The sequence below is a fragment of the Neolamprologus brichardi genome, chromosome 16 (genome assembly GCF_056152115.1).
Source record: "Neolamprologus brichardi isolate AB-2024 chromosome 16, ASM5615211v1, whole genome shotgun sequence".
Lineage (NCBI taxonomy): Eukaryota > Metazoa > Chordata > Actinopteri > Cichliformes > Cichlidae > Neolamprologus > Neolamprologus brichardi.
Window position 1 is genome coordinate 9105153 of NC_142119.1, and position 13215 is coordinate 9118367.

The window sequence follows — 13215 nt, forward strand, 5'->3', positions numbered from 1 at the left end:
CTTTATAAGATAAAATCATATTTATAAAACAATATGCAAGTTAAAATATTAAATACAATGCTTACCCAAGATGTGCTTGCAAATGGCAAAGGGGGACTTGGACTTCCTGAAGGAGAGGAATACATGTTCAGCATGCTGTCTCTGCTCTGTGCTGACCATAGACGGCGGTGCCTGTAAAACACAAAACAAAGTCTCTGCAAGTGAGGTCGAACCACTTAGTACACAGCTTTTAAACAGGACATCAACTCTTCTCCACTGAATGACTTTGAATTAAATACCACTTTCAAAGCTTTGTTTAACAGAAGATGGCAATTTTCGAATGGCTTAACTTGTTAGCACAGTGCTGATAAAAAGTATATTTACTTCTACATCAGCTTTCAAACCAGGTTTGCAAATTTGCAACACCAGGTCTAATAAAGCTGGTCTGTATGGGAGGTTTCTAAAACCTTTTTTAAACGGAGGATTAAAGGGTTAAGAGCTCTGCGATAAAAATGAGAGACGCCCCATGTAGTTATTTAAAAGCAATCAATAAAATCTTATTTTGTAATGAATGGGGAGCCAGTGTAATTTGTCTGGGATTGTTTTACAAGTTCCTCGTGAGTTGCCTGGTTGCTGTTTAGTACCTGCTGTAAACAGGCGACAGCTGCATCACTTAGAAAATAACAGAATAGGGTGTAGTAGGAGTGTGAGGACACTGAGGGGTGGAGAAGTTGTTCAGCTATGTTACTGTACAGTGTTGGTCAGACAGACTTGCATAAGTAAGTCTTAAGTACAATTTTGTTGCCCGGGAAAAACAAATTGTTTTAAAGATATTTTAAGATATGCGATAGAAATAAACATTTTAAAGGGAATATGGTAGAACGATTATCTGTATTCTACCTGATGTTAGGATTATTGTTTGTATTTGTGAAGTGTTGTTTTATCCAATTTTAATTTTACTTTTATATTAAAATCAATAAATCCTAGAGGTTTTTTTTTTTGTTTTTTTTTGAGGAAACCTTGTTCAAGTGACAAATAATGTATGAACTTACATGGCTAATAGCAAACATTTGAGATATTTGACAGGACACTACACAAATGGATTGAGTCGTGTTTTTTTGTTTCTCTCTTTGTTATTAAATGTAATCAATCAGTCAATCCATTCCACTATCCAACAGCTTCTGTGCTATTAGAACTGAAAGATGAGCCCTGACTGGCAGCCACTCACTCAGCTCAATGGCAATGCCCCGAGGACAGAAAGCATCACTAAGATTGGAGACAGTACACAGTACAGTATGTACAGTGTACAGAGGAAATGTCTCGTTATAAAAATCAATACTATCGTAAAACTTGGCAGCAAATACTGTTTTTGTACCTTACAGAAGCACACAAAATAACGACAGAAAGGCTTCATAAGAATGAAAAATCTTACAACTCCAAATACATAAAAGTGAGATAGCGCAACACAGAAATTTCTATTGAGCACGCTTGCCATGATACAGCTCAGCAGGAAAGTCACATTCCAGACCTAACTGCAGTAAAAGCAGCTCTACGGCGAAAGGCAGCAGAGGAAAGAAAGGCCTTTTTATCTGAGAGCGCAGACACGCGTACACATACACAGACTTCATTTTTTAAGCCACATAAACTACCATGGTCAGATGGCAGACAATGTACTAAAAAAATAATACAATCTATCATCTCCCTTGATAGTAAAACATAAATGTAAAACAGATAAAGCTGCCACAATGACACGTAGTAAATAAAACGCAGAGGAATAAGAATCAAGTCAAAATACTATGTTAGAAATGTACTGTTTATATTCTCAGCAGCATATGTAGCAGAGTAGTAGGGCTGTGCGATATGACCAAAATCTCATATCCCGATATAAGAATTCTATCGTCCCGATAACAATATAAATCACAAAAATGTAACATTTTCTGTAAATTCTGTGAATCTCGGGTAGCTCGACTTGCGGGAAGTGTTTCCAGCTGTGCGTCATGTAGCTGGAGTCGAGTGTTTTAACCGATGCATGAAACGATACATTTTTAGACATAAGTTGTAACGGCCGCCGTTTTCTTTGTGAGTATTTATTACACGGCGTGCTGCGGGGAAAAGCCTGTTCTAACGTTTGAGTCTAAGGTTTATTTTTTAGCACCTGGCGGCTCTTTTTTACTTCTCATCCGTAAATAATCTGCTCTTTCACATGATTCAGTTTATTTTGAAAAGTCTCAACAGGATCTTGAGCTTTATTGTGAAAGGCTTATGTGGAACATAAACAGGCGGACACACGATGGTTTTACAGTCGTTGTTGCTAACGACAAAGCATAAAAACAGGCGCTTGTCCGTCTGTAGTGTGGTTATATTAAACATAAGAGAAATAGAGAACTTTAAGAAATTAATATAGCCACTACAATATTGCCGTAAAGAGTTTATTTTGCGACACCACGAAACAAACAGCGTAAAATGAAACGATAGACGTTTTTATATCGTCATCCGATATATATCGAACAGCCCTACAGAGTAGTATCACAAACAACCACTGTTGTGGGGTCAAGCTGTGTCTTCATGTTAAGCATATCTCAACTGCTATAGGGTGAAAGGCACGGTACACCCTAAACAGGTCGCCAATCTACCGCAGAGAGACAGGCAATCATTCATGCTCACATTTCCACCTACAGACAATTTAGAATCACCAGTTATGCTATCATGCACTCATGAATGTCTTTGACCTGTGGGATGAAGCCGGAATACCCAGTCTCCACACAGAAAACCCCCAGCCAACTGGGGGATTCAAACCAACTCGGAAGTTGCTAACAAATTTGTGAAATTACATACACTTCATTAGCAGGGACAACATCCACAATTAGTCTAACAACACATCTTTAAAAGAGAAGCGAAATAAGCTTTGATTTTAGGCCTGAATCAACGAGAGGCACAAAAATGACAAGAAACATTATCATCACACCTTAGCTGAGGTGTGGTCGCACTTCTGACATTTAGACAAAAAACAAAAACAAAACCCAATATCAGCTGGGCTCTGCTTTCTAGGATAAGAGTGTTATGTCTTTTATAAAGGGCAAAACCTTCATATTCAGCTTTTGTAACTAAAAACAAAACAAAATTTTTTTCTAGGATCTTAATAGAATTTTATTCTTTGGGTCAAAACATTTTACTTTTGAGTTTCACCGCATACTAATGTTACCATCACCTCACAAGGTGTAGTATTGTACTTAAATGAAAAACCAAAGATACTGCTGCATCATTGCGCACATTTAGAAAAGCCATCCATTGGAAATACATGGATCACTCGGTGGGCTGGTTCCCCTGGCTGCATGTATGACACTCCTATTCTAGAGTGCACTAGTGCCAAAAAAATTAACCAGATAAGCATAATGTTAACATACTGTCACACACTGGGTTAATATAGACAGTCACTTTATTAGGTAAAACTGAAAATATCTAATCAGCCAACAACTTGGCAGCAACTCACTGCACTTAGGCCATGGTCAACAGGACCTGCTAAAGTTGAAACAATGCATCAGACAGGAAAAAAGGTGATTTCAATTACTTTGAATGTTATATGGTTGTATTTCAGAAACTGCTGATTTACTACCATTTTCCCCACACAGCCATCTCTAGGTTTCACAGAGAATGGTCCGGAAAAGACAAAACATCCAGTGAGCCCCAGTTCTCTGGATGAAAATGCCTTGTTGTTGCCAGAGGTCAGAGTAGGAAAGTCGAGCATAAATAACTCATAATGAGGTCTCTGAATGCACATCACACCAAATCCTGAAGGAGATGGACTACAGCAGCAGCACCAGCAGCAGAATTGGAAAACAAAAGTCTGATTATTTCCATGAATAATTAAAAGTTCTTAAGGCATAACGAGAGTCCAACTCGGTCCTAGCAACGTGTACTTAGCCAAGTGACCCGTGTGTGTGTGTGTGTACATGAATCCATAAAACAAGAGGAGCCGCTGATAAGCAGACATCACGAAGACACCTGCTGCTGACTGAAATATGAACATTTAGGACTTGTGCGTTTGCTAGAACACATTGTTCTCCTAACTGTGCATGACATCAGAAAGGGTGATTTTAGTTTTAAACCCTAACAAGATGGCAGAAAGTACGAGCAGACTGCAGCTAACACTCCGGCTCATGACATGCACATGGTTAGCCACTTGCTCTTAGCTGAAGTATTCAGCCTAATTTGTAGCAACGGGAGCTGTTACGAGAGGGGGCAGAGGGTCAAACACTTGATGCGTGCGAGTGTTGGAGGAAGCACGGGATAAGCTAGCAACAGTGATATCGAGTACACCGCGCCGAGATGCTCAGAGTACAAAAAAAAAACTTGATGTAACGGCTGAAAGGGCACCGACACGAACCGCTGAAGTTTCTGGAAAACTGAGCCACATTGGAAAGCGTCCAAACACGGAGAAATATTTTAAGGTGATGGTGCCTTGTGATAGGAACGACAGGGAACAGCGGGAGAAGTGTTTGGAGAAAGAGCGGATTATTATTTGTTTCTCTCTGCGGGATGGAGACAACCCAGGCGCTGCGCCACGCATCGCTCACATTCTCCGGTAAAAACTGAACACATTAAACAACAACAACCGGGGCCAAAATGACCCCCGCTGGAGCCCCCAACCGCCTAACTCCACCCAAGACTGAGTTAAGATACGTTCACCGTCCCTCTCGGGGCCGCAGACCGGCAGTGAATGTCTCACCATTAAAACTTTGGCAGCGCTTTCCAGCTGTGTGATCACTTCTGGTGCACCGACCGCCGCCATCATCGTCCCTCTCCAATGACGCGCCATGCGCTCTGCATTGTGGGATTACTGCGCTGGTTACCCGTCGCGTGCACACGGCGGGTTATGTAACCACAACAAGTTTGTGGTTGCCACTGTGACGGCTCGTGCAGCCAGCAACATATTCAGTTATTATTATTATTATTATTATTATTATCATTATTACTGGTGTTGTTGTTGTTGTTGGGAATGGATTAGAAGTAGATACATCCACAATCGACCTGAAAATGAATGTTATTCATGGATATTTTTTTAAAATTTAAATCAACATTTGTTTAAACGTACACACATATACTTATAAGTTACTAATAAGTTTTTTGTTCTTTACTATTGCAATAACGGTTGCATTTCTGTCATATTTCTGATCCATTTAATAGCAGATTTTTCAGAATAACCTAAAGATTATGCTATATTATGGCTATATCAGTGACAGTATTGTGTAGATTATACAATTAATACTAAAATGTCACTTATATTCCACTTATGCTGTAGTCTTCACTATGCCAAAGGTATCAAACTGGCCCATTGTAAGGCTTAGCAAAGTGAAGTCATTACTCTACTTTATTAATACAATGCATTGCTGTTCACTTCACGGGTGGGAATTGTATTTCTTGACAGAAATCAGAAAGATGTAAAATACAGTCATTGTTGGTTCCGGGTTTTTTTTGCCTCTCCCCTCTGATCTATAATCTGCCTGTAATGACAGTATACTCGAAGGACGTGAATAATTTCACTAGTCTGGCCCACTTGAGATCAAATTCGCCCATATGTGGCCATGAAGCTAAATACTCCTGTTCTTTGTAACAACAAACTGTAAGAAGCAGCAGATGGCCGCCCCTCCCTGAGCCTGGTTCTGCCGGAGGTTTCTTCCTGTTAAAAGGGAGTTTTTCCTTCCCACTGTCGCCAAAGTGCTTGCTCATAGGGGGTCATATGATTGTTGGGGTTTTCTCTGTATCTATGAAGCGCCTTGAGGCGACTTTTGTTGTGATTTGGCGCTATATAAATAAAATTGAATTGAATTGAATTGAATTGAACATGTTACATATCAAATTTTTAAAGCAAGAGTTAAGCAAGAGCTCCTTATATTCAAACATCTGTCGGAATGTAGGTAAGTTACATAAGACACTAAGTTAGGCACAGCAATTAGGGTTCTTTCAAGTGTTGAAAATATTGCAACTTCCAATGATGTTATCCTATTTTTAAGTAACATCAACCCCCTAACTTCTAAACTACCAAGTTTAAAAACTAAATTTCAGGAGTTAATACATTTTTTAAGCGAAGTCAAACTGTATAAACTTTTGAATTCATGTTTCTATCAATCAGTATGGAACTTCTGTGTCATGTTCCTTTTATAAAGTAATTCACGAGAATCCAAGCTGGTTAATTTAATTTATACATATATTTTACACACAAGGACAGTGAAAGAATTTACAAATTCTCAGTTCATACATAAATGTAAAAAAAGAGAGAGCTGTCCAAATTACATCATCTATAATACTGTGTAGACATGTTTAACATTAGCACAGGGGAACTCGGGGAGGGGAAAAAAGGAGAAAAGATACAAAAAAATATGTATATCTGTATAAATATAAATTCAAGAGTAACAGAATTTTATCACACATTAAAGACAAGCAAAGACTTTGTAGAGTAAAAACACAAAATGTAAAGGATACATGAGTAAGTCTTGAGAAGAAATCAGAATAGAGGACATAAAGTCAGTCAAAGATTGTCAGTCACTACTCTCAAACCTTAAAAACAGAAAAACAAAACATATCCAAGAAACACCTCACACACTTTGTGGCACTCACACACTCAGCAGAGAGCCATGGCTGTAATTATAAAGCTTTTTTTGTTTTGTTTTATCTTTTTTGTTAAAGGAGCAGTTCATCCTGGTCAGTGTGGACTGGCAATGCAGTCAATGATATTTAGAGAAGTGTTAGATGTCTGGACCAACTGAGAGAGAAAAAAATGAATGGGGAAACAGCAACAGAGCAGTGAGGCGATGCATCACCACATCATCTGTGATCGATCCCATTTTATCAGCTCGCAGACAAAACTTTGGCTGTGTTTACACACACAATGCTGCTACTCTACCTTAAACCACCACTGGACACAGTCATAACAAATAGCTAAACTATGTTTTGAACAATGCAACAGATGATTAAATCTAATGTGAAATTTGAACTTCGGTCTGGAGAAAGAAAAACAAAAAAACAACCAAGGAGCAGCTTCCGAAGTTTAAACAACACCTGAGATGTAACACTGTACAGTGGTGAAAACCCTGTTTCCCTTTCCTAAAACAATGCGTAGCAACTAAAAAAGTTACAAAAAAATAATAACTAAAAAAAAGCTATCTGAATGCTGTGTATTGACCATTACTGTAATATTCTTAACATGTCAAAACTGTGCATATGATCATATTGTAAATAACTCTGTAATTGTCATCTTTGTATGTTTTTTTTTAAATCACGGTTAAAGACGGTCTTGACCGATCCGTGCACTCCAATTTAAAATTTGATTCATTAAAAAAAATTAATAAATAAAATCTACAATAAACAAAGCTCTAGATTAGCAAAACAGCATTACTGCTATTTTTCAATTTTTTTAAAGATATTGCAGTAATATTGCACTGTTGACTGTTGACTGTTAATTGAAAATCTGATCTGCTCGTTCTAAATTAAAGAGCGACTGTCGTGTGTAAGCACAGCAAGCGCTGATGTGAAATAGAGCACGCTCTGTTGCCTTCCCCCAATCAAGAATAACAACAGGTATAAGAAGTCTCTGAAAAGTATGTCGTTTAACATTGTGTTGCTCGTGTTAGAAAAGGCACGTTTACAGGGAAAAAATGCAAAACAACAAAAATCAACTGTAACAAATCTCATCCACACAGAATCGCTCGAAAGCTGTGACCTCTTCAGCGTCCCCAGTCATTGAGAGTAATTTAGAATACTCCTGGAAAGTTTGGGATTAATTTACCAAACAGTTCAATTCGGCAGAATTGCTGGCTGATTGTCTGTACACAAGAATCTACTGGATGTTAGCGTCATCTGATGAGCAGCAGTCCAACACACAACATGGCACTGGTCTGTAGTAAAAAGTACAGAGTTATACACACAAACACTTGAACTTGTGGTCATTTTGGATAAATAAAAGAACATGTACCAAAACACTAACTCTTTGTTGCAGTTGTAAATAGAGAAAGCTATTCATATTCATATTCTTTTTTTCCTCTGAATTTCCCGAAGCCAACTTTCCTCCCTGCTCTTCATCTCCTAACTCGATTCCATCTCTCTCTCTGAAGCAGAAACACTTCTGACTCCCCTCCTCTACACTCAGGGCCAGCCTGGCTGCAGCAGGAGAAGAGCCTACCTTCGAATGTGCTGCGACACTTCTCATCATCCACACCCCCACGCTCGTCGTCGAGTGGCATCACGCACGCTGATATTCAGTTAGAAAGGCACTCAGCTCGTTACTTTCAAACCCCAGACACACTTAAGTCAACACTTCTTTCACCACAACCACAAAAAAAACATGTAATAACAATTATAATAATAATGTAAATAATATTAAACACAATAATAAGCAGCATGATGTAACTGAAAAGAGAATATATATATATATATATATTTATATAAACCAATATATTTGTACATTTCAGAACTAAATTTTTAAAAGGATAGTAAGTGTTTAGAAAACTATATATAATGTTTTTTTGTATTGCACATAGTCATACTATCACATGTTTGGCTGTTGTAAGGACATGTTGCTTTGTTTTGTTGTTTTTCTTTCATGATATCCTCCAGATCACAGGAGATTGGTTAACTTACAATTTACAAAGTTACAACTGTCGGACTGATCTTTGCTAAATAGCTGTACAAGTGTGCATCTTAGTGAATATGTGTGTGTATTTGGAGCTTTGACTCTCAGTCCAACCCAACTAACTAAGCCTAATCTGACCCAACAGATCCTGTATCGATCAGCGGGGTTCTCTTAATTCTCTTGAAGACTGAGAAAATATGTGAAGTGCTAGCAACCTGCCCCACAGTAAACAGATAGTATAATTTCAATACAAGAGCTTCTTTCATCTGATCTAACTCAAGAGAAGAATTTACTGCAAACTAAACCTGGCTTGACTTTTAGAGCCCAATTTAGAGCCAAGTTAGGACAGAAACTCTGTGATTGGAAGCATTTTAACAACAAGAATATTTCTAACAGAAAACTGAGTTAAAAAGCATCAGGCTCCAAAACATTACACTGAGCTGAAGTTGGCACAAAATGAGGCAGGTGTGGATATATAAGATTCTGAAAACTAACTGCTGCAACAACAAAAAAAGGACACATTTTTCTCTCACACCACAAGAATGCAACTCTTTTTTTGTGGGCGAGTGTGTGTCAAAGGACTCTGGAAGAATTTCTTTGTCCACCTAGTGTAAGCCAACCTCTTGAAACCTCAATATAGACACTGAAATCAACCTGAAATCCAACATCCCTACACTACTGAGCTGTGTGTGCGTGTGTGTGCGTGTCTTTGTAGCTTATTTTGCAGCAGCTGTGAAAACAGGCGCAATCAACAAGTAAACTGGTTCCACTCTTCACATTGCTGTGTCAAATATTTGAGTGTAAAGCAGCTCAGTTAGAACAGGAAGTAGATCCTGTGTCTGAAGGTCACTGTGGAGGTGTTTTAATTGTCCGTAAGACCAAAGGTGGAAGGAATGGGACAAGAGGCTCCTGGAAGAACCAGAATCTCCTTTCGACCAGTACAGTGTCTGAGTCCTGCTCTCCTGACCACCTACGCTTCACCCTCGATGTGGGTGCTCACACCTGCCGTTTCTTGGTCCCAGATGAGGGGGATGTTTTGTATATATGCATTCCACAAGGGGGCAGTGTTCATCTACCCTGTTCTTGCAGTTCAACAATCACAGAGACACATGCACACCTCTACATATACATGAGAAGAGAAGTGATAGGTGGGAGGGTCATGAGCTGAATGACAAGGGCAGCTAAGAGACACGAGCCACTCAGGAAGACTGTCAGCATGCAGCTCTACACATACACGGGCTCACACCCCTCCTCCTGCTCTCCTTCTTCCTCTTCATCTTCCTCATCCTCGTCCTCCTCTTCTTGTTCCTCCTCCTCGTCTGGGCCCATTCCGATGGCTCCAGGTATGCTTAGCGACACCTCGCTTGTCTCGAGCGGTTTAGGGTAGCGGAAGGGGCAGCCGTTATCGTCAAAGAACCTGCGGAAGGTAAACTCATAGAAGGCGTGCTCTGGGTGCTTCCCATGAGGGGAGCAGAGAGCATCCAAAGCCCGGGTGCTGTCCCCGCTGTCACTCCATGCACCGGGACCACCCTCCTCCTCCACTGGGTCAAAGTTGGATGTGTCCATTGGGTGGGCAATCTTGGGCCGGTAGGGGGCCGGCTGCTGCCGCAGATTACTAGAGAAATCCACCTGGGAGAAGAATGGGTGAGCCTTGATCTCACCAGCGCCATTGGCACCCAGGCGATCCTCTGCAGAGCAACACAGGCGACCGATGATATCGACAGCCTCTGGGCTCAGTTTGACCTGGGCGGGCACCTGCAGAGTGCTCTCCCAGTTAATGACCTGCAGAGCCGTGAGACAATGCATGAAGTTAAATCAACAGTAAAATATGACCCAGCTCTTGTATACATACTTAATAATTGGAGAAATTCAATGCAACAGTTTTGACTTTAGCTTTAAAGTCAATATCTACACTGACAACAGGATCTGAGTAAGACAACGTCTCTACAAGGTCCACTCAGCTACTGTTCTGGAGCTGAGAACAATAGCTGAGAAAAACACAACATGTTGTATTGTGTTTTTCCACAATACAATCAAAGGTATATAAGATTGTGGAAAAACAGATGAACCTCACGAAAAGCTATAGCGTAAACATCATAGTGAAATTGTTTACAGCCAGATTATTGTGTTTCCAAAAACATCTGTGCAGCTGTATATATACAGTGGGCTGAAATAGACTCAACGACTGCTCATTTACTGGATGTACTTTTAATTGGATTCCAGCTGCTGTCACCTAAGTTGACTGTAATTCCATGCTATCTCATTCTTCTTCTCTATTGTTCACAGAATTTCCTACTCATGGTTTAAGCTGAATTTTCATTCACTTGTCTTTGTGTCATTTTTTTGTGCCATTGAATTTAATTGCTCTTACAGAGTCAAGCAAAGTGAACAGAAGGAGGAAATGAAGAGCTCCTAATTTGCCGTCTAAAGGACAGCAAATGCAATCTGCCACTGTTTAACTGTCCTGGTCTGCTGCAGCTGATCTGATCCAGTCACATCAAACTGACTCATAATGTCACCAATTAAAATTCAAAATAAAAGCAGGGATATCCTCCCTCTTCACTGACCTTAATCTGAGTCTCAGTGGGCGTGGGGGCAAGGAAAGGCGGCTGTCCCACCAGCATCTCAAACAGGATCACTCCCACACTCCACCAGTCACACAGCTGTGTGTAACCTGCACACAACACGCACATCAGGTCAACTGTCTAAATGCTTTCTTAGAACACAACATCCAGTACAATCAAAGGTGTGTCAGTCATCAGATACTGTGCAGTAATTATGCTTTTTATTCTCACACACCTTTGCGCAGGAGCACCTCGGGGGCGATGTAGTTGGGCGTCCCCACCAGGGAGTGTGCCAAGCAGCGTTGGTGCTGTCGGTTGGCGCGTTGCTCCAGTGTCATCAGCCGGTCGCCACACCGGCAGTTGGATACATCGTCCCAGAAATCACTGGGCTCCATGCTGTCTTGTCTAATGTGGCTCCCTGAAGACAGAAGGTGAGAGCAGATGTTTTAAAACCCCACAAAGAGAAGGATATAATACCACATTGCCTGGTGAAATTCAAATTTAACAACCTGGACAACTGACAGTACTCTTAGCAACTGCTCAAATTTGGTACCTGTAAAGTCTGAATACACCTACATGTTCATTTAATTTTCCCTGAACACAATGTTTGAGAAAACACAATCAAAACCTGAACTCTCTCTATTAGAAATCACCAAGCATGAGTTGTACAAGAGTTCAACAAAAATTGTGTGCATGTCTGTATTTGTGCATGTCACAAACATCAACACACTAAATCCACACACTTCGTAGTTGAGGGAGCATGTATTTGTATGTCTGTATATTCAGATAAAAGTGTCTCACCCTTCTGGTAGTACTTGGAGTTGTGTGTCCAGCGGAAGCCTGTGCACAAACCAAAATCTGTCAGCTTGATATGTCCATCCAGGTCAATGAGGATGTTGTCCGGCTTGATGTCGCGGTGAATAAAGCCCATCTTGTGTACGCTCTCGATGGCTAGTGTCAGCTCTGCCACATAGAAGCGTGCCAGAAGTTCGGGAAAGACCCCCATTCGGATGAGCAAGCTCATCATGTCTCCGCCGGGGATGTAGTCCATGACGAAGTAGAGGCTGTCACGGTCTTGGAACGAGTAGTAGAGACGCACCACCCACTCGTTGTCCGCTTCCGCCAGGATATCGCGCTCTGCCTTCACGTGAGCCACCTGCGTAACGATAATCCTGATTTTAGCCTGTTGCATAACATCTTATCGCAATCAGTAGTGTCCACAAAGACACAAATGTGTTGAACTGCTGTTCTACAAACATAGAAAAAAATGTGTAAATACTTTTATACACCTGGTGAAAATGCACAGGCCAGAACTCAAAAGGCAAAAGGGGTGTAGTAAAGCAATAAAAATGCATAAATTCACCTGGTTACGATTAAGGACATCTTTCTTGCGCAGTGTTTTCATGGCATAAAGTGCACCAGTGTCGACTTTACGTGTAAGACATACTTCGCCAAAAGCACCTATGCCCAGCGTCTTGATTTTGACAAACATGGACTTGTCCATTTTGGCACGGCGTAGCCTGTTATAGTTGGACTCTTTCTGGTACAGCATCTTCCTCATTTGTTCTTGCTCTGCTTCGGAAAGGCCGGCCTGGACAGGAAGAAGAAGAGAGGTTGAAGAGCATCAGTAAAGGGAGGACATAACGGCTATGCAACCTCTTCAAAAGCAGCCTTAGAAATAGTTAAAGGATGAGATCATTTTTCAACACTGATTAATAATGACCAAGGAATGAGGCTTGAGCTGAATTCAGTGACTTGACCTTTACTGCTTGTTTAACTCATTACATGACTTAACTGTCTGGGTCTGGCTGTGGTGTTTTTTTCTATTCTAAGAATGCCTTTAGGTCACAGCAAAAAAAAAAAAAACATTTTAAATGCAGAGGCCAAAGTTCTGATTCAGGACAAACACATCAAACACAAATGTGAAGTTATTTCGAGACAAAGATCTTACTGTCTACAGCAAAGTCTTGAGGGAGAATTGCTGGCATGTCAAGCTCTTGTACGTCACTTTTCTGTGCCCATCATAGTTCTCACCTAAAAACCTGA

At 40.5% G+C, this 13215-nt stretch overlaps 2 protein-coding genes across 2 annotated transcripts in view; both read right to left on the minus strand.

Moving 5' to 3' along the window:
* Positions 1-4795, minus strand: part of xpo4 (exportin 4) — a 62952-nt gene extending 58157 nt beyond the window's left edge. Inside the window, exons 1-2 of the mRNA XM_087853245.1 lie at positions 4706-4795; positions 66-171 (exon numbers count right to left, since the gene is read on the minus strand). Of these exons, the coding sequence (XP_087709371.1) occupies positions 66-171; positions 4706-4795 (196 nt within the window). The remainder of the gene's footprint in view (positions 1-65; positions 172-4705) is intronic.
* A 1363-nt stretch (positions 4796-6158) lies between these two features.
* lats2 (large tumor suppressor kinase 2) overlaps positions 6159-13215 on the minus strand; it is a 28156-nt gene continuing 21099 nt past the window's right edge. Inside the window, exons 5-9 of the mRNA XM_006793610.3 lie at positions 12533-12760; positions 11971-12325; positions 11405-11587; positions 11173-11279; positions 6159-10387 (exon numbers count right to left, since the gene is read on the minus strand). Coding sequence (XP_006793673.2) covers positions 9830-10387; positions 11173-11279; positions 11405-11587; positions 11971-12325; positions 12533-12760 — 1431 coding nt within the window. The 3' untranslated portion in view covers positions 6159-9829. The remainder of the gene's footprint in view (positions 10388-11172; positions 11280-11404; positions 11588-11970; positions 12326-12532; positions 12761-13215) is intronic.